The following is a 26,735-nucleotide window of genomic DNA, read 5'->3' on the forward strand; positions in this document are numbered from 1 at the left end:
TCTCCCGCCGAACCGGGGAGGGGGGGAACAACGGCGGACTGGTGGCACGGGGGGCGGGGCCTGGAGGGAGGGGGCGGGGCCTGGCAGGGCACCATGGCAACGGCAAACAGTTGGGGGGGCCCCGACGGTGCGGGCAGAGCTGGGGGTGCGAAGGCGGGGTCCTGGGGGGTATGGAAGGGTTTGAAGGGGGTCTGGGGGGTATTGAAGGGTTTGGAGGGGGGCTGGGGGCACCAAGGGGGGGGGGTCTCTGGGTGTGGGGCATGAAGGGATTTGGGGGGGGCTGTGAGGTTTGAGTGGGGGCCCCCACCTCAGTCCCCAGCGGGGCAAGGGGACGGGGGGCCCCTGTGGCAGCTGGGGGAAGGCAGAGCCATTCGCAGCTCCCCTCGCCCTCAGGCCAGTGTGGGATGGTGCTCCAGGGGGAGCAGCACGGCGGGCACACCGCCCCCGGCTGGGGGGGCCGCTGCCGGAGCAGGAGACGTCCCGGCTGTCCCCTGGCCCGCCAGGCTGGGGACGAGGGCACGGCAGGGCAGCGGGTCGTCTCGGGCAGCACACGGGGCACCGGCACGAGGCTCGGTGGGTCGGTGGGCGCCGTGGCGGGGACCCCTGGCTGGGTCAGGCGGAGGCAGGCAGGTAGGCGCCTTCTCCCCCTCCCTGCCCGCCCCGCGGGGCTGGGGACGTGGGGCCAGCAGGGTCAGCTGGCGCTGTCCTCGCAGGGCAGGCGGCACCCGCCACTGCCGGCCACCGCGCCTGCCACCAGCCCTCGCTCGACCCTGAGCGGCTCAAGAGGGCCAGGCTGCGCGTGGAGAGGGCCATCAAGGTGAGGGGCCTGATTTTGCACACCCCAGCGTGTCACGCGCTTGTGTTTATTATGCATTTATTGCATCTGTTATGCATTTATTGCATTTATGGCTCGCGGGCGAGAGCTGAGCTCTCGGGTCCCTCCCCAGGAGAAGAAGATCTTCGCGGTGCAGGGCCCCTACCCCGTCATCCGCAGCCTGCTGCGGGCCCGGGGCTGGGTGGAGAGGAAGCTCCCTGGGGCCGGCAGCCGGCTGGAGCGGCACTGTGGCAGCCAGAAGCAGCTGCAGGAGGAGGAGGGAGGTGATGGTGATGGTGCTGAGCAAGGGGAGGCAGTGCTGGACCCGCAGCTGGGGACGGCATGCTGGGGCGCACAGCCTGCCCAGGGGACCCCAGAGCCCCTGCGCTCCCCGTATCCGCCCGATGAGGAGGAGGAGGAAGAGCGGTGGGATGAGGATCCCGATGGCATCCACGACCTCATGGTTAGCCGGGAGGGCTGGGGCTCAGCTCTGCTGCAGCCCCCGGGGACCCCCGGGCGCAGGACGCAGCCCGGGGCAGGGGGCGAGGGAGGGATGGGGGGTGCGTGCCTCACCCCGGCCCCCCGCTCCCGCAGTCCCGCCTGGTGCGGGACCAGGTGCCGTACTTCATCTGGACCAACCGCTGCGGCGCCGTCGACGGCCGGCTGCTGCGGCAGGACCAGGTGGTGAACCACTACGCCCGGGTGGGCGCCTTCACCACCAAGGTGGGAGCCCGGAGCCCCCCGGGGTGGGGGACACACAACGGGGGTGGGGGGTGTCCAGCGGGGGCTGTCACCCTTCTCTAAACAGGAGGGGCTGTGCCTCAACCTGCGAAACCTGCCCTGGTTCGACCAAGCCGACCCCGACACCTTCTTCCCCCGGTGCTACCGGCTGGGGGCTGTGGACGAGCAGCAAGCCTTCATCGGTGAGCTCGGGGCCGGTGCGGCTACCAGGGCCATTGCCCTCCTGTCCCCCCCGTGCTTCTGGTCCTGTGCAGGACCGGGTGGGGACAATGTCCCCCTTGCAGAGGATTTCCGCCTGACGGCGGCTCGCAGCCTGCTCAAAGTGGCCCTGGAGAGGGCTGGGGATGTGCCGGCGGGGACGGACCAGCCCCTGGAATCCGGTGAGGGGCCAGGTGAGTGTGTGGAGCTGGGCCTGGGAGGAGGGGGACAGGGAGTTTGGGGTTGGACGTGTGGCTGGGGGCTGAGCTGAGCCTCTGCGAGTGGCCGTGGCTTTGGACCCCCCACCCCCTCTTGCCAGCCCACCTTATGGGTGCTCTGTCCCCCCCGGCCCCTCCCTGTGCGCCCAAAGCCACCCGTCCCACGGGCAGGCTCTGTGCCACAGCCCCGAGGGTGGCACAGCGGGTCCACAGGAGCCGTGTCCCTCACCCCATACCATCCGCAGCAGGGCCGGGGCCCCCCCAGCTGGTGGAGGAGGCCCTGCAGGTCTGCGAGCAGCACCTGGGCAGCCTGGGGCACCAGGACATCGACGGGGACCCCCCGTCCCCCCGCATGACAGGCAGCGCCTGGGACCGCTTCCTGCGGGACTACTACCGCGTGGCGCAGTGAGTGCCGAGCGGGACAGGGGGGACACGGCGGCGGGGCCAGCACTGAGCCCCCCGCGTCCCCCCGCAGCGAGGGGGCCAGGCTGGCACTGAGCGGGGCGCAGCGGGAGCGGTGCCGGGCCCTGCTGCGGCGCCTGGCAGGGCGGCTGCCCCAGCTCGGCATGGAGGGCGACCGCAACGTCTGGATCCTCAAACCCGGTGCCAAATCCCGCGGCAGGGGTAAGGCCAGGGGAAGCGGGGGGCACGGGCTCCCTGCCGAGGAGGGGTCCCACCGTCGCCGTGTCCCCCAGGCATTGTCTGCACGGCGCGGCTGGAGGAGGTGCTGCGGCTGGCGGGGGGCTGCGCGGCACCCTCGGTGCGGGTGGGCGAGTGGGTGGTGCAGAAGTACGTGGAGCGGCTGCTGCTCATCTTTGGCACCAAATTTGATGTCCGGCAATGGTTCCTGGTGACCGACTGGAACCCTCTGACCGTCTGGTTTTACCGTGAGAGCTACCTGCGCTTCTGCTCCCGGCCCTTCTCCCTGCGCTGCCTGGAGCCGTGAGTGCCCCCCGTGCCGGATCCCCGTACCCCGGCGCCCACTGGCACCCTGGTGACCCAGCCCCACTCTTCCCACCACAGCGCCCGGCACCTCTGCAACGTCTCCATCCAGCAGCAGTGCAGGCCGGCACGGGGCCGGCACCCTGGGCTGCCCCCCGACCAGACCTGGTCCTGCCGGCAGCTCCAGGCCTACCTGGCACAGGTGGGGCGGGCGGGCGCCTGGCACCAGGTGATGGTGCCCGGCATGAAGGCGGCGGTGCTGGGCACCCTGCGCAGCACCCAGGACCTGGTGGGGTCCCGCAAGGGCAGCTTCGAGCTCTACGGGGCCGACTTTGTCTTCGGGGAGGATTGCCAGCCTTGGCTGCTGGAGATCAACGCCAGCCCCACCATGGCCCCCTCCTCGGCGGTGACCAGCCGGCTGTGTGCCAGCGTCCAGCGGGACACGCTGCGCGTGGTCATCGACCGCAGGAACGACCCCGCCTGCCCCACCGGTGCCTTCGAGCTCATCTACAAGGAGGTGGGCTGGAGGGGGGCTGCGGGGGCCAGCACCCCCCAAGCACCCCGAGCCCCCACTCGCTGCATGTCCTCCCGCAGGCAGCCGTGCCTGTGCCTCTGTACGTGGGGTTGAAGCTGATGGTGGAAGGCTGCTCCCTGAGGAAGGCCCAGCCGGCACACCGCCCATCCCAGGGCAAGCCCCGCACCGCTGCGGCTGACACCCCCCAGCGCCGCAGGGCAGCCCCACTCCCCCAGCTGGGAGCATTGCAGGGGGAGCTGGCTCCTCCGGGGCGATGGAGCCACCGCTGCCCCCCCAAATCAGCCCCCCTGGCACCACCGCAGCCCCCGGGCCACTGTGCCAGGAGCCCGCGGCTGCCACGGCTCAGCCGCCTGCTTGGGCAGCCCCAGGCAGCTCTGCCCCAGCTTAGCGTCCATCCCCTGGCCGGGGCGTCTGTCCCACCATCCCAGGGAGCTCCTGCCAGCCAGCAGCCCCTGGGGACCCGCGGGCCAGCCACCCTCCTCCCCTCCCGCCGAGGTGCTGTGCCCACCTGGGCTGGCACCCAGCGCCTGGACCCCGTGGCTGTGCCGGGGGCGGCTGAGCCCCATCACGGGGACAAGGCACGCGGTGGCTCCCGGGGGGACACAGAAGAGCTGCGACGCTGAAGGACACCCAGGAGGTGACCGGCTCAGCAGCAGCACCCTGCCCATCCCAGCTGGGGCGACGCAGCGGCACCCACCTCCCCCCCACCCCAGCCAGACCCCATCGCCGGGTGGGGGCACCCAGCCCACCCCCTGCTGCAGAACACGGCTGTGACAAGGAGCCCGGCTCTGCCCCTCTGTGTGCGGGAGGGCGCGGGCACGGCCGGGGCTGAACGCGGGGACGGGGCTGCGGGCAGGAACCGGGGCCGCCATGGCAGCTCCTCTGCCGGGCGCAGAGAGCGGGCAGGAAAAGACGCCTCGGCTCCTGCCTGCGGTCGCGCCTGCCAGACAGAGCCGTGGCAGCGGTGATGCCGCTGCGCCCCGGCGCTGGGAACCAGGTCAAGGCATGGGGGTGGCAGCAGCATTGCCATCACCGGCTCTGCCGGTGGCCCCGTGGGGATGGTGGGGACGTGTCCCGCGTGTGTCAGGAAAAGAAACGGGCACCGAGCCACCCTGGCAGCCACTGGGGATTTAATGGGGTGGTGGAGGGAGGGCGAGTTGGGGTGGGGGGTCCCACCACGGGTTCTAGGGCTCCCGGTGCTCCGGCAGCCCCAGGCACCGCAGGGTGCGGAGGAAGGCGGGGGGCGGCGGGGCGCAGAGCGGGCCCTGGGGCAGAACCAGCTGCTCCAGGTGGAGGTGGAGCGGGAGATGGCGGAGCTGCTGCGGCGAGAGCCCCAGCCGGCACCGCAGCTCCTCGTCCAGCACCTGCAACGGGGGCGCGGGGCAGCTCAGCAGGGTCCCCGGGGGTCCCCTGCGCTGAGCCCCTCACCCAGCACCCGCCCTGGCCACGTACCTGTGCGCGGCTCGGGGCGGCCTCGGGGGGCAGGAGGAAGGGCACCCCCAGCACCCTGCCCACGCGGGACGAGTGTTTGTGGTCACCCAGGGCCGGGCACAGCAGCAGCGTCAGGTGCACCGGGAGCTGCTCCGGGAAGGCTGGGGAGGCACCGGGAGGCTGGGACCGTGCCGGCGGAGCTGGGGAGCACTGGGGGGTTTTGGGGGGGGGGGGGGGGGTGCACTCACCCGTCCTGGGCTGCAGCTGGAGGACGGCACAGCCCCCCGCAGCACCCAGCACTCGGTAGCGCGTCAGGGTGCTCTTCACCTCCTTCCTGGCCAGGCTGCGGCGCCCCGGGGCCGGCACCGGCACCACCTGCGGCAGCACAGCCCTCAGCACCCCGCTGCGTGTCCCCCCCCACACCCCCGGCACCCCCTTACCGTGGCGGTGTCACCCTGCCGCTGCCAGCACAGCCCGGTGCGGATCTCGCCCTCCGCCTCCGCCGGGACCCCTACGGTGACAGCGCTGCGGGGAGAGGGGGTGAGAGGAGGACAGGGCCCCCCCGTGCCGGCACGGCGGGGTCCCGGGGACTCACCGGTACGTGGCGGGGTACTGGCCTCTCCGGCGGGCATCGGCGAAGAAGCGCTGGAGCTGCTCGGTGGCACGGCGGCAGCCGGAGAGGAGGACGAGGCCGGAGCACTCCCTGCGGGACGTGGCAGCTCCGAGCCCTGCGGGTGGGGGGCTGGCACCCCCTGAACCCCCCCCCGGCACCCCCAAACCGTACCTGGCGGGAGCCTTCACCACGTGGAGCTCGGCGGGGAGGCCCAGGCGCCGCCTCAGCGCCGGCAGCAGCGTCACCAGGCTCAGCTCCCCAGAGCGCCCTGGGGATGGGGGGGGGGGTCAGCACCCGCTGGGACCCCCCCAAAACCGGACGCCCCCCCCCGTCCCACACTCACCCAGGACGGGCAGGCCGGGGGGTTTGCTCAGCACCAGCAGGGCTCCTGGCGGGGGGACGCCTGGTCAGGATGCGGCCCCCCCCGCCGCTGCCCGCCCCCCCCCATCCCCCCCCCCGGTACCTTCCCGCTGCACCACGGAGGCCTCCAGCAGCCCCAGCGTCTCCTCGGCGCCCAGCGGCCGCCCCCACCTGCGGTGGGTGGAGTGGGCAGGGGGGCACGGGTGGGACCCCCCCGGTGGTGGGGACCCCCCCCCCCTCCCCACGCGTGTGCCCCCAAATCTGATCCCGCACCCCCCGCCCTGCCCCACTCCCCCCCCACGCGTGCCCCTGCACCCCCCCCACCCGTCCCTGCACCCCCCCGGCCCCTCTGCGCTCACGCACGTGCCACCCCACGCGTGGCCCCGCTCCCACACGCGCCCCGCAGCCTCTCTGCGCCCACGCGTGTGCACCTCCAGCGCCCCCGTGCCACCCCCATGTGCCCCTCCACACCCACGCGCGAACTCCCGTGTGCCCCCCAACACCCCCGTGCACCCACGCGTGTGCACCCCCGTGCGCCCCCACAAACCCCCGTGCACCCACGCGTGCACCCCCGTGTGCCCCCCCACCCCCGTGCACCCACGTGTGAGCACCCCCGCGCGCCCCCACGAGCACGCGCGCCCCGCTAACCCCGCGGCGCGCGCCCGCTGCCCCACGCGCGCCAGTCCGCGCGCGGCGGCGGGCCCCCCGCCCGCCATGGCGCCACTGCGCCTGCGCGGGGGGGCGGGGCCGAGAGGACGGGGGTACCCCGCCGCGGCCATAGAGCCGAGCCTCCGGGCAGCGCAGAGAGGCCGCCCAAGCATTCAGAGCCGGCGGCTGACACCATAGATAGGCGGAAGCGCGGGCAGAGCGTCCCGCTGGCAGGTGGGGTGCGGCGGGCGCGGCGGTGTCACCCGGGGGGGGGGGGGGGCGGGCGGAGACAGGGCTGCCACGGGGGCGAGGGAGGCCCGGGTGGGCTCCAGGCTGCGTGGGCCGGGGCCGCCGCCGCCGCCGCCTCCTCCTCACGCTGTGCCCCCGCAGGCAGCCGGTGCCGGTGCCATGGCCTCCCGCGGGGGTCCCCGCGCCGCCGGCACCGATGGCAGCGACTTCCAGCACCGGGAACGCGTGGCCTCGCACTACCAGATGAGGTGGGTGTCCCCGGGGCGGGGGGGGGGGGGGCCGGGCCGGGGCCCCCGGCGGGCACTGAGGGCCGCCCTCTCTCCCCAGCGTGGCCCTCAAGTCGGAGATCAAGAAGCTGATCTACACCCACCTGGGCATCTGGCTGCTGCTGCTGGCCCAGGTGTGCGTGGGGCACCTCAAGCTGCTGCCCCACGACCAGGTGGCCATGCCCTACCAGTGGGAGTACCCCTACCTGCTCAGCGTCCTGCCCTCCCTCCTGGGCCTCCTCTCCTTCCCCCGCAACAACATCAGCTACCTGGTGCTCTCCATGATCAGCACCGGCCTCTTCTCCATCGCTCCCCTCATCTACGGAGCCATGGAGATGTTCCCCATGGCGCAGCAGCTCTACCGGCACGGCAAAGCTTACCGCTTCATCTTCGGCTTCTCGGCCGTCTCCGTCATGTACCTGGTGGTGGTGGTGGCCGCCCAGGTCCACGGCTGGCAGCTCTACTACAGCAAGAAGCTGCTGGACTCCTGGTTCACCAGCACGCAGGAAAAGAAGAAAAAATAAACGAGGGGGCTCCGCGGCCGGGCCCCGTGGGGCAGCGCTGGCGCGGCTCCGGCGGGTGGGGGGGTTCCGCGGGGACCAAGGGGTGCGCCTGAGCCGCCCCACGGCTCGGTACTGGCGGGGGGGGGGGGGTACCCCATCCTCTGCCTGTTGCTGTATGGAAATAAAGCGCCTTCCACGCTCCCACGCGTGTCTGCGCCGCAGGGAGCGCCGCCTGGGCGGGGGGGGGGGGGGGGCGGCGGGGCCGCCTGTGCCGGCGGAGGAATGCGGCGGGGCCGGCCCGGGGCGGGGCGAGGAGCGGCGGCGGCTCAGCCATGGAGCGAGCGGTGCTGCTCGCCGCTGCCCTGCTGCTGCTGCTGCTGCTGCCGCCGCCCGGGAGCGGGGCCGCCGTCACCCGGCTCCGGGTCTCCGCCAACTTCGTGAGCACCGGGGGGAGGGGGGGGGGGGGGACGGCGGGCGGCGGGGGGAGCAGCGGGCTCACCCCCGGTTCTTTGCTTGCAGGAGTGCCGGGCTACCGGTGAGTAGCGGCGGGGATGGGATCGGGGCTGGGCTGCGGGTGCGGGGGTCCCCCCGCCCGGGGCTACCGGTGTGCAGGGGGCTCCCGATGGGCAGGGCTCCCTCTTCCCAGGGCTCCCGGTGCAGGGGGCTCCCGGGCCCCGGGGCTCCCGGTGTGCAGAGTTCCCGGTGCAAGGGGCTCCCCCTTCCCGGGGCTCCCGGTGCAGGGGGCTCCCCATGTGCAGGGCTCCCGGTGTAGGGGGCTCCCGGGCCCCGGGGCTCCCGGTGTGCAGGGCTCCCCCTTCCCGGAGCTCCCGGTGCAGGGGGCTCCCGGTGCGCAGGGCTCCCCCTTCCCGGGGCTCCCGGTCCCGCCGGTAGCTGGCCCCGCTGTACGGCCGCCCCCCCGCTCTGCTCTCCCCCGGCAGCCGACCGGACGCTGAGCCGCCCCCGCTGCCGCCGCCCGGCCCGGCCCGGGCCCCCGCTGAAGCCGCCCGCCCTGGCGCTGAGCCGGGCCCGCCTCTGCCTGCCCCGGCAGCCCTGCCTGCCCTGCCTGCGGGTGCGCCTGGCCCTCCCCGCCGCAGGTACGGGCAGGGACGGCGGCACCGGGCCCCCCCCCGGCTGGGTGGGGGGGTGGGGGGGGTCCCGTCCTCCCACCCGTGTCGGCACCCACGGCGTTTTCTCGCAGGGCTCGACGGTGTCCGTGGGCTGCAGCTGAACTTCCTGGAGCTGGGCTCCAACCGGGCCGGCTGGCTGCAGGTGTGGCGGCGGCAGCGGGCAGCGGGCAGCTCGCCGGTGAGTGCTGGGCGGACGGCGGGGGCGGACGGCGGGGCCGTGGGTGTCCCGCTGACCCCCCCTCCCCGCAGTGGCAGGTGCAGTTCGATTGCTTCCCGGTGGAGAGCGGGCGGCAGGTCCTCGTCTCCCTCCGCACCATCCCTGACCGAGGTTTGGCCATCAGCCGCAGACACACGGTCGCCGCCGAGCTGCCCGGTGAGGCCGGGAGGGACCCTGGGGGTGTCCCCAGGGACAGGGGGGGACACCGGCACCGGCTGACCCCCGCCTGCTCCGCAGGGCCCGTCTTCACCCACGCCTGGGTCCCCGAGGCGCGGGCCGTCGAGGTGCGGGTGCCCGAGGGCCCTGCCCTGACGGTGCGGCTGTGCCACCAGCTGGCCCTGGAGTGCGAGGAGCTGCCCCGGCCCTTCCACCGGCAGGTAACGGCTCCGGCCCCCCATGGCCACCCCAATCCGGGGCTGGGGGCCGCGCTCCCCGCCAGCCGACGCTGCTTCCATGCCCGCAGGTGCTGGTGCTGGGGGGCCACCGCGTCTCGCTGCCGTATGAATTCCTGGTGCCCTGCCTGTGCATCGAGGTGTGTTGCTGTTCCCTGTGGCCGCCAGGCCCCTCTCCGTGCCCGTCTCTGCCCGTGCAGCGAGGGCAGGCAGGAGGAGTGGGGGCACGGCCTGCCCTGACTGCCCTGCTCTGCCCCCCCAGGCCTCCTACCCCCACCACGACAGCCCCCGCAGCAAGCGCTGCCCCTTCCGTGACCAGCCGGCCGCCTGTGAGTGCCCGCGGGGAGGGGAGCCAGGTCCTGGGGGTCCCCCCGGCCGTGTCCCCCCACCCTGCTGACGCGGTGCCCCGCAGACGGCCCCGAGCTGTGGTCCTCGGTGCGCTTCCACGACTACAGCGCTAGCAGCAAGGACCAGATGGCGATGGTGCTGAGCGCCAGCTGCCCCCTGCACCCCCGGGCCACCCTGTGCTGGAGGGAGGCAGCGGCCGAGACTGCGCCCTGCCACGACGTCCCCAACTCCACGGCCAGTGAGGAGGAGCAGGTGAGGGGTTCTGGCTTTGGGGTGCCACGGGGCACGGCAGCACCCCCCTGGCTGGGGCATCTGCCGGACCCCAGGGTCCCCTGAGGTGCCCGTGGGCTGCGCGGGTTGGGGACGGTGACGCGCTCTCTGCCCGCACCAGGCGTACACGCTGGACAAGGTGGACGTGCACCCCCAGCTCTGCTTCCGGGTAAGCCCCCGCGGGCGGGCGGGCACGGCCTGGGGGCCGGGGTGGGCGATGGCGGCTCACCCGGCCCCTCTCCCCCCAGTTCTCCTACGGGAACAGCAGCCACGTGGAGTGTCCCCACCAGCCAGGTGAGCCCCGCGGGCGGGGGGCACCCCTGGGCTGAGCACAACCCCACGTTGTGGGGGTCCCTCGCGCCCCTCATCCCCTCGGGCATCCCCTGATCCCCCGGCCTCTCTCTCCGGTGGGCGCAGAGACGGCCTGGAACGTCTCGGTGAGCGCCTGGGGGCTGCAGCTGCGCCTGCGCCTCACCTCCAGCGTCCCCGCTGCCTTCAGCGCAGCCCTCTGCCAGCGCCGGGGCGGGCAGTGCGAGCCCGAGGCCCCCCTCTACACCGTCACGCAGGTGAGTGGCAGGGGCCTTGGGGGGGGACGCGGGGGGGACCGAGCCACGCTGACCCTGCCCTTGTGCGTTGCAGCCGGAGGGCTCTGCCCCGGGGGAGCTGGCGCTGCTGCTGCCGGTGCAGGTCCTGGGCAGCTGCGTGTTGGTAAGGTGACCCCTGCGCCAGCACTCACGCCACAGGGTGGGGGGGGACCCCAACCTGGCCCCCCCCCACCTCACCCAGCCCCTTCCCCAGGTGTGGCGCTCGGACGTGCGCTTTGCTCGGAAGCAGCTGCTCTGTCCCGATGGTGAGTGGGGGTCCCGGGAGGCCGCGGGGGGAGGCAGGGGTGGGCACCCCCCCACCTCACTGCCCCTCTCCCAGTTTCCCGCAGGCACTTTGGGCTGCTGGGGCTGGCGCTGGCGCTGGGGCTGGTGGTGACTGTGCTGCTCCTCAACTGCTGCGGCGCCTGGAGGCCGGCTGCCGGTGAGGGGCACCCTGGAGGGCTGTGGGACGGGGCGGCAGTGGCCACAGTGGCCGTGGCCGTGGGGGTGGGGTGGCAGGGAGTGCGGGTTCCCTGGGCTGCGGAGGGTCCTGGGGTGGTGTGGTGGATGCTGGAGTGCCCCTGGGGGATGCCGGGGTGTCCCCAGGGGATGCCCGGAGGGCTGCGGGCAGGGCTGTCACTGCTGTCCCCTCTCCGCCGCAGGTGCCCCGGGTGGGCGTCCCGTGTTGCTGCTGTACTCGCCGGACTCGGAGGAGCACCTGGGGCTGGTGTGTGCTCTGGCCGAGCGGCTGCGTGCCGGGCTGGGCTGCGACGTGCGCCTGGACCTGTGGGAAGCGGGCGGCGTGGGGCAGGTGGGCGCCCTGCCCTGGCTCTACGCCCAGCGGAGCCGTGTGGGTCGCCAGCGTGGCACCGTCCTCCTCCTCTGGAGCCGGGGCAGCACACGGCTCTTCCGCCGGTGGCAGGTCGGGGCGACCGACAGGACCCCCGGGGACGCCCACGACATCTTTGGGGCAGCCATGGCCTGCCTGCACGGGGAGCTGGGGGCGGCGGGCTGCGGCGGCGGCTGGGTGCTGGCCTACTTCAGCCGGCTCTGCAGCCCCCGCGACGTCCCCAGACCCCTCCGGCCCCTGCCCACCTACCGTCTGCCCCGGCAGCTGCCCGGGCTGCTGGGTGCCCTGCGGGGCAGCCCCCCGGCCCCCCGCCGCTGCCGAGGCAGGGCAGAGGGACTCCTCCAGCGGCTGCTGGAGGTGGGGGCCAGGGAGGGCGGCCCCCCGCCCCAGCCCCCCGGGGCGGCTGCCGGCACCTGAGAGCCCACGCCGGGGCCAAGCTGGGCGTTGCTGCGGGGCCACTGGGGCTGGGGGCAGTCCCTGGTGAGGGCAGGGGCCCCGTCACGGAGGTGCGGGGCTAGGCACGACCGTGGTCCAGGAGGGGCCCCGGGCGGGGGCCATAGGTGCCCAAGCAGGGCTGGCCCTGGCCAGGGGACATGCCGCAGGGGCCAGGGCGAGCATCCAGCTGGGTCCCTGGGCCAGGAGCAGAGGTGCTGCCCCGGGCAGGGGCAGCTTTATTTCCACACAGGGACCTGCTCCGGAGGAGAGCTGGGATCCCGGGAGGCCCCTCGGGACGCCATGGCCGGGCGAGGGGCCGGGGTGGCGCTGGAAGAAGCCGGGTGGTGGGGGGGCTCCTTGCCCTACTTGGGGCACAGAGGGCTGGGGGGGCCTGGCCCTGCTCCTCACTCCCGTGCTGCCAGCAGGACCTTGGCTGCGGTGGGAGCAATAAAGGCGCTATTTCACCTTGCCATGCTGTCCGTCTGGTGTGCCGGGACTCGGCCGGTGCCCCACGGAGGGCGGGGGCGGCCCGGTGCCCCCCGCGGCAGGGCGGGCGAGGGGACGCGCAAGCCCTTCCGGGCACGGTTGCCACACCACATCCCGCAACCGCTGCCGCCTCCCCGGGGTTGGCCGGGGCGCCGTGCCCACGCCGCGGGGTAGGGGCAGGCCCCAAGCCAGAGCTGTGGGGCCACCCTGGTCCCCCCTGGGGCCCTGCAACCGAGCCCATCCGTGGGGCCCTGAGCCTGTCCGTGGGTCGGAGCGGGAGCGGGGAGGCCCCACCCCGGGGCGGTCGCCAGCGCCGCGCTAGGACCCGGGTGTCCGGGATCGGAGCAGGAAGCGGGAGCCGGCGGCGGCGGTGGGGCCCGTGGAGCCGGGAGCGGGGCTGTCAGGAGTGGACGGCGTGGGGCCGGGGCGCCCCACGGCCCCGGCCCCGCCATGCGTGTGCTGGGGCAGCTGCTGCTGCTGCTGCTGGTGGCGGGGGCAGTGGGCAGGCATGGGGCCCCCCGCGACACCCTGGCCTGCACCCAGGTGGGTTGGCGTCGCCGGCACGCGGGCCAGCGGCCACCCCGGCACCGGCCTCACCCCCGCCTCCCCCCAGGGCCTCGCCTGCCGCCTCCTGGGTAAGTGCCACCGCCGCTGCCATGGCCACCGCCGCTGCCATGGCCCCCAGCCCAGCCAGGGCGTGGGACCCCGCACCCACGGCCGCCCTCCGTCTTCCCCCAGACGCTGACGTGCTGTGCGGGATGGAGCCGCTGGGGCCTGGCCGCGGGCTGGCCTTGGCTCGGCTGCGGCTGGAGCCGGCGCTGCGCTGCACTGGGCCCATGGCCTGCTCGCCCTGCCTGGAGGCGCGCCTGCGCCTGGCCCTGCCACCTGGCACCGGTGAGCCCCGCCGCCCTGCGCCATCAGGCGTCCCTGGGGCAGAGGGCAGCGGTGAAGAGGGACAGTGGTCACGGATGGATGGGGCTGCCTCGTCCCAGCCCAACATCACTGGGTTGCTGCTGCTCTCCGGGCACGCATATGCCTCCTCCCGCTGCGTGGCTGTGGAGGTCTGGGCACCCCTGGCCCCCACGCTGCCCGGCCGACCCCTGGTATGTAGGTGCGGGGTGCCAGGGACGAGTGTCCCCGCCACTGGCAGTCCCCGGGTGCTGCAGTGCATGGGGATGTGGGTGCTGGCACCGGTGTGTCTCCGTGGCACAGTTGTCCTGTTCCCCCATGCACCGGCGGTGCCGGTGCCTCGCCGCAGCGCGGTGATGGTTTTCCTGCCCAGGGCTGGGTGACTTTCCGGTGTTTCGAGGCGCCGTTGGGCTCTGAGCTCCACGTCACGGCGTACACCAACTCGCGTGGCCGCCGGAGGCTGAGCCAGCAGCAGCGGGTGCCAGGTGAGCCCCTGGCGTGCCCTGCCGCCGCGGCCCCTGTCTCCCCTGCCTGCTGACTCCATCTCCCCGCAGACTGCTCGTGGCCCGCGGCGCAGGCTGCCGTCCCCCAGTGCCAAGGTAGGTGCCGGCGTCCCCCCCGGTCCGTGGCAGCACCGGGACCCTGCTGCCTTGGCGCATGTCCCCTGGGGAGCTCTGGGTGGTGGGTGCTGGGGGACAGGGTGACCCCTGGGGTGCCGTGCCCTGTGCTGGGCTGGCGGTGCCAGGTGCCCTGAACTGCCTCCGGTGCAGTGCCCAGGCTGCAGGTCTCCCCGGGGCTGAAGGAGGTGGTCGTGGAGGTGCAGGGAGCCGTGGCGGGGCACAACTATACCCTCCGGCTCTACCACAACCAGAGCCACGGCCACTGGTCAGGGCGCACGGTGAACATGGTGAGTACAAACCCCTTCCCTGACCCCCTACCCTGGCCAGGCTCTGGCCGCTGCCGGCTCCGTCCCCGGGAAGCCGTGTCTCTGTTTCAGGCAGGGTGCTGGGAGAGGGTCCCTCCTGGGCTGGGTGACCCTGCCGGGGGCTGATTTGCCGTGGGGTGACCCACGTCTGGTTCCTGGCGGCAGAGCGGCCCCATGAACTACAGACTGCCAGCTGACGAGGTGCTGCCCTGCCTCTGCCTGCAGGTGGGTGCCTGCCGGGCACCACAGGGGTGGCAGGGCTGCCGCCAAAGCAGAGGGACTCCGGGCACCGTGCAACTCCCTCCGGCATCCCGAGGGGGCCAGCCGGGTCACGGTCACAGCCTGGGCACCCCAAATCCTTTTATTCCTCTCTCCAGGTCTGGCTGGAGACCCAGGACCCACCACGGGCCACCCTGTGCCCCTTCTCCCACGGTACCCATGCTGTGGGGCTGGGGCGGGCTGGGACGCAGGGGGACCCCGAGGGGACACCGCACAGGGGTGACACCCCTCTCCCGCTGCCCCTGCAGATGCCGAGGCCTGGGAGCGGCTGTGGGCACGCAGCCGGCTGGTCCTGCATGCCGAGGGGCAGGTGCTGACCTGCTCCCTCTCGGCCCCCTGCGACCTCCCGGCCGAGCTGGTGCCCTGCTGGCAGCCGGAGCCCACCGGGCCCTGCCAAGCCCTGCCTGGCCTGCAGCGGCCTGCCGTGGGGCTGGTGAGTGGGGCTCTGTGGGGCGTGGGGACCCGGGAGAGGACGCAGGTGGCACTGATGGAGCATCCCTTCCACCCACAGGGACCCCAGGAGTTTGGGGGGCTGCAGCCGCACCCCAACCTCTGCGTACAGGTAGGAGGTACCTCCCTGCCCCACAGCTGCCCCACGGGCAGCCCTGGGCACTGCTAACCCGCTCTCTGGGGCAGGTGTGGAGCGGTGGGCAGGTCCGGCTGACCCAGTGCCTGCGGGAGCGTGAGTATTGCTGGGGTGGGAGGGCAGGGGCAGCCTGGGGTCCGGCTGGGGGGTGAACCCCCCCCAGCCCCCCCTGGCCACCCCCCCCAACCCCCGGCATCCCCAGAAGTGCTGCCCAGCCGCACCGATGACCTCCTGCTGCTGGAGCGCGGGGGAAACGCCTCGCTGTGCGCCCTGGAGCGGGGCGCCTGCACGCCCCTCTCCAGCTTCACCAGCACGGTAAGGGGCAGGGACCCCCGCGGCCCAGCGGCGGTGTCACCAGCGGCACAGCCAGCTCATCCCACTCCTGCCTTCGCAGGGAGCTGGGCATCCTGGGCTGCTGGAGCAGGAGCTGCGGCGGGACGTGGCGACGGGACAGTGCAGGCAGGTCAGTGCGGGCAGCTGGCGGGCAGTGGGCAAAGACCAGGCAGAGTGTGACGTGTCCCTGTCCCTGTCCCCGCAGGTCTGGCACCCTCAGAACAGCACCGGGGTCGTGCTCTGGGCCTGTCCCCTGCACAAGTGTGAGTGTCCTCGGCTGCGCCGGGGGAGAGGGGCACCGGTGTGGGGCGGAGGGAGGACACCTACCCCGGGGAGCTACCGGGTGGGTGCCGGGGACCCTCGGCAGGCACTGACCCCTGCCCGCAGACCTGCACGCCCGCTGGGCGCTGGCGTGGATGGGGGTGCTGCTGGGGGCTGCCTGCCTCCTGCTCCTGCTCCTGCTGAAGAAGGAGGACGTGAAAGGTGAGCGGTGCCCCCCTGGGGGCCGTGCCTGCCCCGGGCCCCCCTCCAGGACCCCACCTCACCACCTCTCCTCCCCGCAGGCTGGCTGAAGTCCCTGAGGGCTGACTGCGTCTCCGAGGGTGAGCGTGGGGCGAGCCTGGGGGGTCCATGCCCTCCCTGCAGAGGGGTCAGGGGGGTCCCCCCATCAGCCGTGGTCCCTGCTTGCTTCCCACCATGGCTGCCCCATAGGGTGGGTATGGGGTGCCCAGGCGGGGTTCAGGCACTGACGGTACCCCCTCAGGCCCGCTGCGAGGCCGGCGGGCACTGTTGGTGCACGCGGCGGAACCGGCGGCAGAACGGGTGGCGTGCGCCTTGACGGCGGCCCTGCACCCGCTGGGGCTGGCGGTGACAGTGGCACCGGGAGGTGGCAGCGGGGTAGCAGCATGGGGGCCACTGCCCTGGTTGCACGCCCAGCACCGGCGGGCGCTGAGTGACGGTGACACCGTCATCCTCCTCCTCTCCCCGGCGGCTGTGGCTGCCGCAGGCCGGTGGGACGCCAGGGCCGGGGCCGTGCCGGGGGCCGGGGCCACTTCTAGTGGCCCCAGCCCTCGGCACGGCCCCGGCCCCGATGATGTCCCCACTGTAGCACCCTGTGAGGCGTTCGCCGCAGCTCTGTCGTGCGCCGTGCCGGCGTTGACGGCAGGCAACGGGCGCTACGTGGTGGCCCGGCTCGAGGCCTTGGTGCCGGCGGTGCCGCCGGCGCTGCGGGCAGCCCCTGCCTTCGCGCTGCCCAGCGAGACCGGGGGTTTCCTGCGGGCGCTGGCGGGACCGGGTCGGCGCTGGGGCCGGTGGCCGGAGCCGTACGTGGCGGCGGTGGCCGAGGGGCTGCGGCGGGCGGTGGGGGAATAAAGCAGTGACGGTGGCTTTGCCGTGCACATGTGCATCCTCGGGGGACAATGGGGACTGGGATGGACTGGGGAGGGGTGATGGGATGCAAGGGGGGTTTGGGGGGCAGGAAGGGGGTCTGGGATGGTTGGGGGGTGAAGGGGAACTGGGCTGGTTTGTTTCGGGGGTGGATGGGGAACTGGACCAGTTCAGGGGGATGAGGAGGAATTGGACCAGTCTGGGAGGGATAAGGGGAATTGGACCAGTTTGGAAGGGTGAGAGGGAACTGGACCAGTTCGGGGGGGAATGAGGGGGAACTGGACCAGTTCGGGGGGATGAGGGGGAACTGGACCAGTTTGGAGGGGACTAGGGGGAACTGGACCAGTTCAGGGGTGGATGAGGGAGAAGTGGGCCAGTTCAGGGAGGATGAAGGGGAACTGGACCAGTTCGGGCGGGGGGATGAGGGGGAACTGGGCCAGTTTGGCTGGAGGGGGAAGGTGACTTGGACTGGTTTGACTGGGTGGGTGGGGTGATGGGGACGGGCCCAGTCGGGTCGGAGGGTGAGGGGCTCGCCCGGGCCCGGCGGGAGCGGGGCCGGTGCATTCCGGGGAGCCGCTCCCGGTCCGAGCGGGGTCACCGTCCCGACCCCTCCGCGCTCCGCGCCCGGGCCGTGTGCCCTTGGCCGCGTCCCCTTTAAGACGCGGGGAGGCGGGACCTGGCGGGCGGCGCGGATTGGCTGGCAGCCGGGAGTCGCCGTCGTCGGGCGCGCAGCCATTGGCGGGGGCGGGGGGCGCTGAGTCAGCGGGCGCGGCCCACGTGGTGCGGGCGGGGCCGGGCCGGGCGGGGCGGAGGATGGGGCCGCGGCGGGGCCGGGGGGCCGCGCTGCTGCCGCTGCCGGCCCGGCGGGGGGGGGCCGGGCTGGGGGGGGCCCTGCTGGGGGCCGCCCTCCTCGGGGGGGTCCTGCTGGCCGCCCACCCGGACCCGGACCCGGACGGGGACGGTGCCGAGCCCTGCCGAGCCTGCCGCGGCCTCGCCGACAGCTTCAGCAGGGTGCGGGGCGTGGGGGGGGGAACAGGGGGGTGATGGGGGGGACACGGGGGTGATGGGGGCGTGGCGTGGGGGGGACACGGGGCGTGGGGGGGACACAGGGGTGATGGGGGCCGTGGCGTGGGGGGGACACGGGAGTGATGGGGGCCGTGGCGTGGGGGGGACACGGGGCATGGGGAGGGGGACACGGTGGGTGATGGGGGCCGTGGTGTGGGGGGGACACGGGGGGTGATGGGGGCCGTGGCGTGGGGGGGACACGGGGCATGGGGACACACACACACGGGGGGGGATGGGGTGACCCAGCCCCCTGCTGCGGGGGTGGGGGTGGGGTCAGCAGTGTGGGGGACCCACGGGTGACAGGCGTGGGTGGCCCGGTGCAGGGTGAGCAAAGGGGGTGCTGGGGGGCGGGGGGATGCGGCTGGGGGGCTCAGGGGGGCAAGGAGGTGACAAAGCCCGGGGGGGTGTGTGGCCTGGGTGGACATGGGGGGCACTGCCCACAGCAGCCCTAGGGAGCGGAGGGGGTGGCGGGGGGGGCACAGCGGCTGGAGGGGAGAGGGTGGGGGTCCCTGGGGGGAGGAGGGTGGCACGGCCTCGGGGGTGACCCCCTGGGGAGGGGGGTTATGGGGGGGGGCGTCCCATCTCTGTGCTGCCCACCCCGCCGCGTGCTCAGGGCTTGGAGCGGACGGAGCACGAGGGTTTCGGCGGGGGCAACACGGCCTGGGAGGAGGAGAAGTTGGCTAAGTACCAGCACAGGTGGGTGCCACCTGGCTGGGGGGGCCCTGGGGGGGCCCAGCCGCTCCCAGGGGACACGTCCCCACGCTGAACCCCCCCTCTCCGTCCCCGCAGCGAAACCCGTCTGCTGGAGGTGCTGGAGGGCGTCTGCGCCCCCTCTGACTTCGCCTGCCACCAGCTGCTGGAGCGGAGCGAGGAGCACGTGGAGCAGTGGTGGTTCCACGAGTGAGTCTGGGGACACGGGGGGACAGGGGGACGGGGGAGTGGCAGGGGGCTGAGCACCGTGTCCCCCCCTCCCCAGGCAGCAGCAGCACCCTGACTTCTTCCGATGGCTCTGCGTGGACAGGCTGGCGCTCTGCTGCCCGCCCGGCACCTACGGCCCCGACTGCCGGCGTGAGTAGCTGCGGCGTGAGCGGGGTGCCGGCGGTGCTGCCGGGGCTGGAGGGGCCCCCCGCCACGTTGCCTCCCGCCCCGGCTGCCAGCTGGCTGGTCTCTCCCCGTGCAGCCTGTGCTGGCGGGCCCCAGCAGCCCTGCAGCGGCAATGGGCGATGCGACGGCAACGGCACCCGCCGCGGCACTGGCCTGTGCGTCTGCAGCCCGGGCTACGGTGGCCCCTTCTGTGCCGAGTGCGGTGACGGCTACTACGAGGCATCGCGGAACAAGAGCCACCTGGTATGTGCCGGTAGGTAGGGGTCCGGCCCGGCGGGGAGGGGGGCTGCGCGGCCGGGGGTCTGCCCCGGTGCTGCCCTGGCACCGGGTGCGGGCAGCTCCCCCCTGCCTGTGCCCACGCCCACCCTCCCCTGCCCGCAGAGTGCTACCAGGCGTGCGGGCGCTGCACGGGGCCGGAGGACTCCAGCTGCCTTCGCTGCAAGAGGGGCTGGGTGCTGCACGAGCACCGCTGCATCGGTGAGGGCCGCGGTGGGACCGGGGGGACAGCAGGCACTTCCAGGGCCTGTGGGCGCAGCTCAGGGCTCAGGGCCGTGGGGGCTGTGTCCTGGGAGCTGGGGCTCAGCGGGGTTGTCCCTTCTCGTCCCTTAGACATCGACGAGTGTGGCACGGAGATGGCGCACTGCCGAGCCAACCAGTTCTGCGTCAACACGGAGGGCTCCTACGAGTGCCGAGGTCAGGTGGAGGCGGGGGGTTTCCATTCGGGCAGCTCCCCCTGGCTCGGGGCTGTCCCCCCTGGCCCGGGCTGCCGCTGGCTGGGCTGGGAGGGGGCTCCGGCGGTGACCCCAGCTCCTCTCCCCACGGCAGACTGCTCCACGGCTTGCATTGGCTGCATGGGTGCCGGACCGGCTCGCTGCAAGAAATGCAACAAGGGGTACTGGCGGGACGGAGCCAAGTGCCTGGGTGAGTGCCTGCTGCGGGCTGAGGGGTGGCTCTGCCCCCTCCCCGCTGCCCGAGCCCTGCCCGAGCCCTGCCTCCCCCCGCAGACGTGGACGAGTGCGCCAGCACGGAGGAGCCGGTGTGCACGGGGGCACAGGAGGTGTGTGAGAACACCGAGGGCAGCTACCGCTGCGTCTGCGCCCGTGGCTACGTCCGGCAGGACGGGCAGTGCGTGGAAGACAAGCCCCCTGGTACGGCCTGACACGGCGGCGGGGGGGAACGGGGTGCGGGGAGCAATGGGGGGCTCTGCCTGCCCGGCTGTGCCCCGCCACGAGCGCCATTCCTTGCAGATGCCCCAGAGAAGGGCTTCTTTGACGACGTGACGGAGGACGAGGTGGTGGTGCTGCAGCAGATGTTCTTTGGCGTGATGATCTGCGCCCTCGCCACGTTGGCCGCCAAGGGCGACATGGTCTTCACTGCCATCTTCATCGGCGCCGTGGCCGCCATGGCCGGCTACTGGCTCTCTGACCGCAGCGACCGCGTCCTCGATGGCTTCATGAAGGGCAGATAGCTCTGGGGCTGCCGGGCACGGGTGGGGGGGGCAGGCTCAGCCTGGGGTGTGGGGCTGCCCCCCCCCAGCAAGGGCTGGCTGCCAAGGTCGGATCCTGCGCACGGTGCTGTGCCCTGCATGCGTCCCCCAGCCCCGTTAGCATAGGGTCTTGCCTCCCCCCTGCAGAACGAGCCGGGGGTGCCTGGTCCTTGGGGGCTCTGGCACAGCCCCCTCCGGCCAGCGCGGTGATGCCGAGCAGCGCGGCACTGCATGCTGCCCCAGCCCCTCGCTCTCTGGAGGAGAGGCCCAGCACCATGGGAGCGTGCAGGGACAGGTCAGGGGGTGCTCTGGCACCGCTGGGTGCCGGGGCGGTGATGCTGGCAGAGCTCGGCCCTGCTGCCTGCCCAGTGAGCGTCCTCCAGGCTAGGGGCTGCTGGCCCCGTGGACGTTGTGTCCCCATCGTGAGACTGTTCCCCGTGGGGCAGCGGGGGGCTGGGTCCCCCCCTCTGCCCCGAGCCGTGGGGCTGGGAGAGCTGTCCCCCCTCCCCAGGCTGGGGGGGCTCCCGCGGGGCAGGGGGTCGGGGGAGCCCCTTGCGGGGCACCGCGTTGGCGGGGGGGGGGGGCCCTGCCGGATGCATGAGCGTGGCCGTTGCATTTGTCCGTGGTTTGTCCGTCAGGGTGTGCTCATCTGTCCGTGTGTCCATATCTCAGGAAATAAAGCTCTGCACACCCAGCCCAGCTGTTCGGGGTGGGGGGCCAGGGGTGCCGCTCTCCACCACTGCCTCTGCACGCCAATGGGGCTGCCTCCTCCCGACATAAAACTTTATTTCTCCGGTTTGGCACAAATGGAGCTGGCCCAGCCCAGCTCCCTCCTCCTGCCTGGCCCGGCAGGGGCGCAGGATCGGGCCCCTGGACCCCCATGCCGGGCTCGGCCCCCTGGGCCTGTCCCTGCGCCCCTCAGTCTCTGGTTGTCCCCACTTCTCCCCGGCTCAGAGCTCAATGGTGTCACTGGAGAGGCTGCGGGTGTCCACCGCCTTGCCGAGGGCCGGGAAGCCGCGGGGGCCCTCGTGCTCCCAGCCGGGGGGCACGGCGGGCACCAGGAGGGGGGCTCGGCTGGGCGCCTCATCCAGGGGCAGGCTGTCGGGCGAGGAGAGCCCATGGCGCCAGGGGTTCCAGCTGATCTTCAGCGAGCTGCTGTCCAGCGAGCTGGCCGAGGCGGTGACGGTGATGGTGACGGTGCCAGGGAGCTGCCGGGGGCCGGGCAGCTCCGTCAGCGAGCTGCACCGTACCATGCGCCCCAAACTGGGGGTCTCGGCAGGGAGTGGGGAGCCGTGCAGCGAGGTGCCGGAGCCACGGCGGGGCCGGCTAAAGAGGCTGTCGCGCAGGAGGTGCCGGCGGCAGAGCGCCTGGTCGATGCTGCGGCGCAGGTCGATGGGGGACGGCGGGCGGAAGGCCAGCTCCCCCAGCGAGGGCGATGAGCCCTGCTCGAAGGCAGCGCAGGAGCGGGCGGCCATCACGTTGGGGCACTTGGGGCTAAGCCCCGGCGTCCCCGCGGTGCCAGCGGCAGCCGCCCAGGCCTCGTTGCTGTCCTTGAGCGCCCGCAGGGGCAGCTGCTCCGCCGGGTTGCGGATGAGGCTCTTGGAGATGTCGCTGGTGGGTGCCCGCTCTGGCCCGGTGCCGCCGCCGGCCCAGTCGTAGCAGTTGTTGGGGTACTCGGGTGCCTCGGCTTTGCGGCCAGTGCAGAAGTACTGCAGCGCCTTGGCCCAGCAGGAGTGGCCGGCGGGGCTCCGGCGGCGGCACCGGCAGCACAGCGGCTCGGCGGCGGCCACCAGCAGCGCCAGCGCTGTGCCCAGTTCGCCAACCCGCAGCCAGAGCTGTGCGACCCAGCCAGGCCGGGAGAAACGCCCGGGGGGGCCCAGGACCCCCCGCAGCCACAGGGCACCGTAGAGCTGCAGCCCGCAAACCGGCAGCCCTGCCGCCGCCGCCACCAGCAGCACCCGGGCCCCCCGCCGCGGCCCCGGCCCCCCGCCGCCCCCCGGTCCCTCCCGGGGCGCCCTCAGCACCCTCCAGCACCCCCAGAGCCCCCCCAGCAGCAGCAGAGCCCCGACCCCGCAGCCCAATGCCTGCAGCCCCAGCCCGGCGGCAGGGCCCAGTCGGGGCGGGAGCAGGTCGGCGGCCCCCAGCACCGTGCTCTGCAGGGCGGCGGCAGCCCCCAGTGCTGGCAGCCCCCGCAGCCGGGCGGGCAGCAGCCAGAGCTGTGCCAGGCGCTGGAGTCGCTGGAGCAGGAGGGCGAAGGTGCTGAGCAGCAGCGGGAAGGGGGCCGTGCTGAGCAGCAGCAGGGCCCGGGGGGGCAGGTGGCCCCGTGCCCCATAGGGGTCCACCAGCAGGAAGGTGGCCCGCAGCAGGCAGGCGGCCAGCAGGAGCCCATGGGCCCCTAAAACATGGGGCAGGTGGGGGGGACGCAGGGCGGCCGCCCCCGCCAGCCCGGCCAGGCAGCCCAGCGCCAGCAGGAGGAAGATGGCGGCCACCCCGTAGACGTGGGCCTCCCAGGCGAAGCCCAGCCGGCGCCGCAGCTCGGCCCAGCGCAGCCCCGTCCCGTTGGCTCCCGGTGCTGGCGGAGGGTGGCTGGGCTGCGGCTGTGGCGTGGATGGATGCCGGGGGCCCGGCTGCGGCGTCACCCCTGCCTGCCGCCACGTGGCTGAGGGGGCTGCGGTGCCGTGGGTGGGGGGCTGCATCCCCGGGGCATCTGCGGGCGGGAAGGAGGGGGACGGTCAGTGGGGAGTGGGGGGGACCCCGCACACGTGGCTCGGTGGCACCTGGTCCCCACCTGCACCCCGCGGCTGGGATGCACCAGCCACAGCACCCCGCCACAGTGGGGTGCCCTGTGTCAGCCAGGGTTGTGCCCACTGGCACTTCCCGGGGGGTCTCCGGCAGGATCTGCAGTGCAGGGGGTGGCATGGACCCGGGCACGTCCCTGACCCCCCCCCGGGGAAGATCCCACCCGCCGGGCACTTAGCACTAATCTTAGGAGTAGATTAGGGCTGTCGCCGGGCACAATCCTGATTGAAGGTGTCACTGCGTCCTGGCTGGGCGGCCTAAGATAGCCGCTGTCCCCCCCGCCAGCCCCGACTCCCCGGGGATGGGCTCCCACGGCATCCCCACTGGCAACCGACTGGATGGGCTCGGCCGCAGCCCTGCATCACCTGAGCGCGTGGTCCCGGGCGTCCCTGGGGTGGGATGTGCCGTCGGCCGTGGGGCAGCCTCGGTGGCATTCGGGGCGCTCACGGCGCCCCGGACCCGCTGCGGGGAGCCAACGTCCTCCTTGGGCAGCAGCCCTGCAAGAGAGGGCAGAGCCGGTTGCTGGTACCCATGGGAGCTTGGTCCCCACTGAGGGGTCCCCCACGTTGTGCCGGCTCCTACCTTTGCTGGGGGTGCCGGGGCGAGCCGTGCTGGAGGTGCCGATGGCAGCCCCTGGGGTGGACTGGGGTCCCCGCTGCCCCGTTGGCTCAGCGTCTGTGCGAGGGGCTGCGTCCCCAGGGCTGGCGGTGGCGTGGCTGAGTGGGGCTCTCCGGGTGCTACGCTGGTGGGCTGGGAGCACCCGGGTCCAGGGCTCGGCCAGCCCCCAGGACGGGGCTGCGGGGGGCAGCCGTGCGGCAGAGCTGGGCAGGGCCGGGGAGGGGCTGGGGGGCTCCTCTAGGTCCCTCCGTCTGCCCACCGGCTGCGTGGAGCCGGGGCTGGCGTGGGGACCCCGGGCTGGCCCCGTGCCCGTGGAGCGGGGGACGGGGACAGTGCCCAGCGGGACGGGCTGGCTGCTGGCCAGAGGGACCTGTGTGCCCTGACGGAGGCCCAGGGCTGCCGTGGGTCCCCCTGCCACTGGCTCTCCCCCTGCGTGGGCGTCTGCTGTCCCCGTCCCTGTCGCCGCTGCTGGCACGGGGGTCAGGGTGATGGTGGACACGGTCGGCCAAGGGCCAGGAGTGCTGGCTGGCCCGGTGGCACTCTGCCTGGCTGGGGATGGGCCCTGCCCTGCCCAGGGCGGCCCCAGGGAGCCCGGCCCCGTGTCCGTGGGTGCCTCAGGGGCCGGCGTCCCCAGTGTGGAGCCATGGGGCAACCAGGTTCCCCCGTGGGGGCTGTCCTGGCCTTCGGCCTCGTGTCCTCGCCAGGTGATGAGGGGCTCCTCCGCCACAGCCGGGGCTGCGCTGCTGTCCTGCCAGGCTCTGGTCCCAGTGCCTGCCATGGTGGTTTCCATCCCCATGGGTGCCCCGGTGGCATCCCCGGCCTGTGGTGGTGGGGACCAGTGCCTGGGGCTGCCACCCCCCCAGCGCTCGCTCCCAGGGGCCCCGGCACCGCTCGGCTCCCCCGACGCCTCCCAGGCAGGGGACGAGCCTGGCCGCTGCTGTCCCCAGGCAAGGCCGTGCAGGGGGACCCTGCCCCGCTGCGGGGTCCCCCATGGGGACAGCCCCGCCACTGGTGTCCCCCGGGCCCCAGTGGGGACCCCGGTGGCCAGGAGCAGCCCCCAGGTGACGAGCTGTGCTGCAGCCATGGTGAGGGCCCTGCGGGGATGAGGGGCTCAGTGAGCCGGGACCTGCGGTAGCTGCCCAGGGGGGCTCACGCCACCGGCTGTGGGGCTGCTGTCCCCGCCTGGGCTGGCCCCGGGCCCCGTTCCCAGCTGTCCCCATCCCCGCTATCCCTGCTGCCAGTGGCCCCATTCCCAGTCTTTCCCTTCCCAGTGTCCCCAGTGCTGGCAGTCCCCATCCCAGTGTCCCCGGTGCTGGTGGTCCTTGGTGCTTAGTGGTCCCTACCCCCAGCATCCCCGGTGTCCCCCGTCCCCGGTGCCCCCTTCCCCGGTGTCCCCCTGTCCCCGGTGCCCCCCGTCCCCCGTGCCCCCCGTCCCCGCTGCCCCTCCCGGTGTCCCCGCTGCCGGCGGCCCGGCTCCGGTGCGCACCGTTCACCTTGGCACGTCCCCGGCTGCATCCCGCCGGGGATGCCCGGCCCGGTGCTCCCCGCCGCCGCCGCCGCCGCCGCACACGCGGCTCAGCCCCAGCGGGCCGGGAACGGGGCCGGGAGCGGGGCCGGGAGCGCCCGGATGAGGCGGCTCCGCGGTGCGGGAACCGGCGGGGCTGCGCTGCGGGGGCCGGGCCGCGGCCGGTGCGGGATCAGAGCGGGGCCGGTGCAGCCGCCGCATCCCGCGGAACCCGCCTGGAGCGCTTGCTCGGTGCTCGGTGCTCGGTGCCCGGGCCGCGGTAAGGCCAAGCCCCCTCCCGCCGCCCGCCGCAGCCCGGGAGGCCCCCGGTGCCGGTGCCGGCCGCAGCCCCCCCGCGCTGACCTGCCGGTGCCGGTGCCGGGGCCGGTGCCGGTGCCGGTGCGGGCGGGCCGGGCTCTGCAGCGGAGCGGGCGGCGGAGGCGGCGGCGGCGGCGGCGGCGGCAACCGGTCACGCGCCGCGCCCGAGCCGCGGGCACCCGCGCGGGAACCCGCCCGCACCGGGAGCGGCGGCGGGGCGGGGGGGGGGGGGGCCACGGCGGGGGCCGCCGTGCGGGGCCGGGCCCCGGGGCGGCTCCCGTGGGGTTGGGTCCCCCGTGGGGCTCAGGCGGGGTGCGTCCCCCCCGGGACAGGGTCCCCCCGTGGGGTGCGGCAGCAGGGGTCCCCGCGGGGCAGGACGCAGCGGGGCAGCAGAGGGGACGCTGCCTGTGGGGCAGGCAGAGCAGGCAGGGCAGGCAGAGCAGGCAGCAGGCAGGCCCCCTTCCCGCGGCCATGCGTGGCCCTGGCACCCCCCTGCCCCACGCCTGCCCCACACGTCGGGGGGTCACGCAGCGCCCCGGCAGCCGCTGGGCTCTGGGGCCCGGCCAAGGCGCAGGTAATGAGCTAATCCGCTAATTGTCCCGCCGGAGAGCTGCCCGCCCTGCCAGGGCTCGGCCTGGCATCGGCACCGCCGCAGCGCCACGAAGTCACGCCGGCCAAGGGCTCTGCCCCACATGGTGACGCACCCCGGCTCCCTGCCTGCGCCCCGGCTCCCTCAGGCTGGGCCTGAGCCACCGCAGCCTTGGCAAACCCCCGTCGCCGCCATCCCGCTCCTTGCGCCCAGGCCGGCGGGGACACGCGGCACCCCGGGTCCCCACGGCAGCGCCACGCCAGCAGCAGCATGCGGTGTCCCCCTCCCGCTCCCTGCCACCGCACCGTTCCCGGGGCGTCGTGCCTGGGCTGGGCTCGCCGCCGGCGCGTGGGGCATTTCTGGGCCGTGGCCACCAGCTGAGCACAGGGGCCGGGGAATTTGGGCAATGCCGGCTTGCCGGCCCCCACAAAGCAGGCAGGGCAGGCAGCTAATCTGGGGATTAGCGCCGGGGAGGCCGCACGTGGGGAGAGCCAGGCAGTGGCAGAGCTCAGGGGGCAGCCGGCGAGCCTGCACCGTGCCGGGCACTGCCAGCACCGCAGCCGGCTGGTCTCACCCTGCAGACGGGGAGGCTGCGGTGCCGAGCATG

General features: G+C 74.1%; 7 protein-coding genes across 20 annotated transcripts; 5 read left to right on the forward strand and 2 right to left on the reverse strand.

Annotated features, from left to right (window-relative positions):
* Nucleotides 1-199: 199 nt before the first annotated feature.
* Nucleotides 200-4,565, forward strand: TTLL3 (tubulin tyrosine ligase like 3). Of its 5 annotated transcripts, none has more exons than XM_087743474.1 (11): nucleotides 200-630; nucleotides 714-817; nucleotides 948-1,277; nucleotides 1,409-1,537; nucleotides 1,623-1,737; nucleotides 1,840-1,947; nucleotides 2,217-2,376; nucleotides 2,447-2,595; nucleotides 2,667-2,913; nucleotides 2,995-3,430; nucleotides 3,508-4,414. In XM_087743474.1, exons 1-11 carry the CDS (start codon nucleotides 405-407, stop codon nucleotides 4,069-4,071), a joined length of 2,568 nt encoding a protein of 855 aa, XP_087599600.1. In that variant the 5' UTR covers nucleotides 200-404; the 3' UTR covers nucleotides 4,072-4,414. The 5 variants fall into 5 exon arrangements, with proteins under 5 accessions (XP_087599600.1, XP_087599601.1, XP_087599598.1 ...); XM_087743475.1 differs by having other exon boundaries at nucleotides 2,220-2,376; XM_087743472.1 differs by having other exon boundaries at nucleotides 1,623-1,947.
* On the reverse strand, nucleotides 4,562-7,526 carry RPUSD3 (RNA pseudouridine synthase D3). Of its 5 annotated transcripts, none has more exons than XM_087743488.1 (9): nucleotides 7,396-7,526; nucleotides 5,956-6,023; nucleotides 5,836-5,880; nucleotides 5,664-5,760; nucleotides 5,475-5,582; nucleotides 5,320-5,404; nucleotides 5,128-5,254; nucleotides 4,901-5,040; nucleotides 4,562-4,812 (listed from the first exon to the last, which is right to left on the reverse strand). In XM_087743488.1, exons 1-9 carry the CDS (start codon nucleotides 7,428-7,430, stop codon nucleotides 4,633-4,635), a joined length of 885 nt encoding a protein of 294 aa, XP_087599614.1. In that variant the 5' UTR covers nucleotides 7,431-7,526; the 3' UTR covers nucleotides 4,562-4,632. The 5 variants fall into 5 exon arrangements, with proteins under 5 accessions (XP_087599614.1, XP_087599613.1, XP_087599616.1 ...); XM_087743487.1 differs by lacking the exon at nucleotides 7,396-7,526 and adding an exon at nucleotides 6,501-6,568; XM_087743490.1 differs by lacking the exon at nucleotides 5,836-5,880.
* JAGN1 (jagunal vesicle mediated transporter 1) lies at nucleotides 6,599-7,539 on the forward strand. 2 transcript variants are annotated; one of them, XM_087743495.1, is made up of 3 exons: nucleotides 6,599-6,734; nucleotides 6,891-6,997; nucleotides 7,077-7,539. In XM_087743495.1, exons 2-3 carry the CDS (start codon nucleotides 6,909-6,911, stop codon nucleotides 7,537-7,539), a joined length of 552 nt encoding a protein of 183 aa, XP_087599621.1. In that variant the 5' UTR covers nucleotides 6,599-6,734; nucleotides 6,891-6,908. The 2 variants fall into 2 exon arrangements, with proteins under 2 accessions (XP_087599621.1, XP_087599620.1); XM_087743494.1 differs by lacking the exon at nucleotides 6,599-6,734 and having other exon boundaries at nucleotides 6,756-6,997.
* Nucleotides 7,540-7,842: 303 nt separating this feature from the next.
* IL17RE (interleukin 17 receptor E) lies at nucleotides 7,843-12,210 on the forward strand. Of its 2 annotated transcripts, XM_087743477.1 has the most exons (16): nucleotides 7,843-7,955; nucleotides 8,038-8,053; nucleotides 8,457-8,612; nucleotides 8,717-8,823; nucleotides 8,895-9,018; nucleotides 9,100-9,239; nucleotides 9,326-9,394; nucleotides 9,517-9,583; nucleotides 9,667-9,854; nucleotides 9,994-10,041; nucleotides 10,121-10,166; nucleotides 10,290-10,438; nucleotides 10,512-10,580; nucleotides 10,671-10,722; nucleotides 10,797-10,898; nucleotides 11,119-12,210. In XM_087743477.1, the coding sequence occupies exons 1-16, from the start codon at nucleotides 7,851-7,853 to the stop codon at nucleotides 11,721-11,723; spliced, it is 2,043 nt and encodes a 680-aa protein (XP_087599603.1). In that variant the 5' UTR covers nucleotides 7,843-7,850; the 3' UTR covers nucleotides 11,724-12,210. The 2 variants fall into 2 exon arrangements, with proteins under 2 accessions (XP_087599603.1, XP_087599604.1); XM_087743478.1 differs by lacking the exon at nucleotides 8,457-8,612 and having other exon boundaries at nucleotides 7,850-7,955.
* A 135-nt stretch (nucleotides 12,211-12,345) lies between these two features.
* Nucleotides 12,346-16,643, forward strand: IL17RC (interleukin 17 receptor C). Its single transcript, XM_087743903.1, has 17 exons — nucleotides 12,346-12,770; nucleotides 12,841-12,862; nucleotides 12,966-13,330; nucleotides 13,510-13,621; nucleotides 13,691-13,735; nucleotides 13,907-14,043; nucleotides 14,227-14,286; nucleotides 14,439-14,493; nucleotides 14,589-14,773; nucleotides 14,852-14,902; nucleotides 14,977-15,022; nucleotides 15,129-15,241; nucleotides 15,321-15,389; nucleotides 15,465-15,522; nucleotides 15,647-15,742; nucleotides 15,823-15,861; nucleotides 16,023-16,643. Exons 1-17 carry the CDS (start codon nucleotides 12,678-12,680, stop codon nucleotides 16,628-16,630), a joined length of 2,154 nt encoding a protein of 717 aa, XP_087600029.1. The 5' UTR covers nucleotides 12,346-12,677; the 3' UTR covers nucleotides 16,631-16,643.
* Nucleotides 16,644-17,443: 800 nt separating this feature from the next.
* CRELD1 (CRELD disulfide isomerase 1) lies at nucleotides 17,444-20,995 on the forward strand. Of its 2 annotated transcripts, none has more exons than XM_087744252.1 (10): nucleotides 17,444-17,656; nucleotides 18,324-18,406; nucleotides 18,500-18,610; nucleotides 18,687-18,778; nucleotides 18,891-19,067; nucleotides 19,196-19,291; nucleotides 19,424-19,507; nucleotides 19,640-19,735; nucleotides 19,819-19,962; nucleotides 20,062-20,995. In XM_087744252.1, exons 1-10 carry the CDS (start codon nucleotides 17,459-17,461, stop codon nucleotides 20,280-20,282), a joined length of 1,302 nt encoding a protein of 433 aa, XP_087600378.1. In that variant the 5' UTR covers nucleotides 17,444-17,458; the 3' UTR covers nucleotides 20,283-20,995. The 2 variants fall into 2 exon arrangements, with proteins under 2 accessions (XP_087600378.1, XP_087600379.1); XM_087744253.1 differs by having other exon boundaries at nucleotides 18,891-19,057; nucleotides 20,062-20,246.
* Nucleotides 20,996-21,180: 185 nt separating this feature from the next.
* On the reverse strand, nucleotides 21,181-25,688 carry PRRT3 (proline rich transmembrane protein 3). Of its 3 annotated transcripts, none has more exons than XM_087744249.1 (4): nucleotides 25,585-25,688; nucleotides 23,682-24,811; nucleotides 23,465-23,596; nucleotides 21,181-23,007 (listed from the first exon to the last, which is right to left on the reverse strand). In XM_087744249.1, the coding sequence occupies exons 2-4, from the start codon at nucleotides 24,799-24,801 to the stop codon at nucleotides 21,251-21,253; spliced, it is 3,009 nt and encodes a 1,002-aa protein (XP_087600375.1). In that variant the 5' UTR covers nucleotides 24,802-24,811; nucleotides 25,585-25,688; the 3' UTR covers nucleotides 21,181-21,250. The 3 variants fall into 3 exon arrangements, with proteins under 3 accessions (XP_087600375.1, XP_087600374.1, XP_087600376.1); XM_087744248.1 differs by lacking the exon at nucleotides 25,585-25,688 and adding an exon at nucleotides 25,204-25,311; XM_087744250.1 differs by lacking the exon at nucleotides 25,585-25,688 and adding an exon at nucleotides 25,211-25,231.
* Nucleotides 25,689-26,735: the final 1,047 nt, after the last annotated feature.

This window comes from Nipponia nippon, unplaced genomic scaffold, assembly GCF_047370975.1.
Source record: "Nipponia nippon isolate SJK-2023a ecotype South Korea unplaced genomic scaffold, ASM4737097v1 scaffold_9, whole genome shotgun sequence".
NCBI lineage: Eukaryota > Metazoa > Chordata > Aves > Pelecaniformes > Threskiornithidae > Nipponia > Nipponia nippon.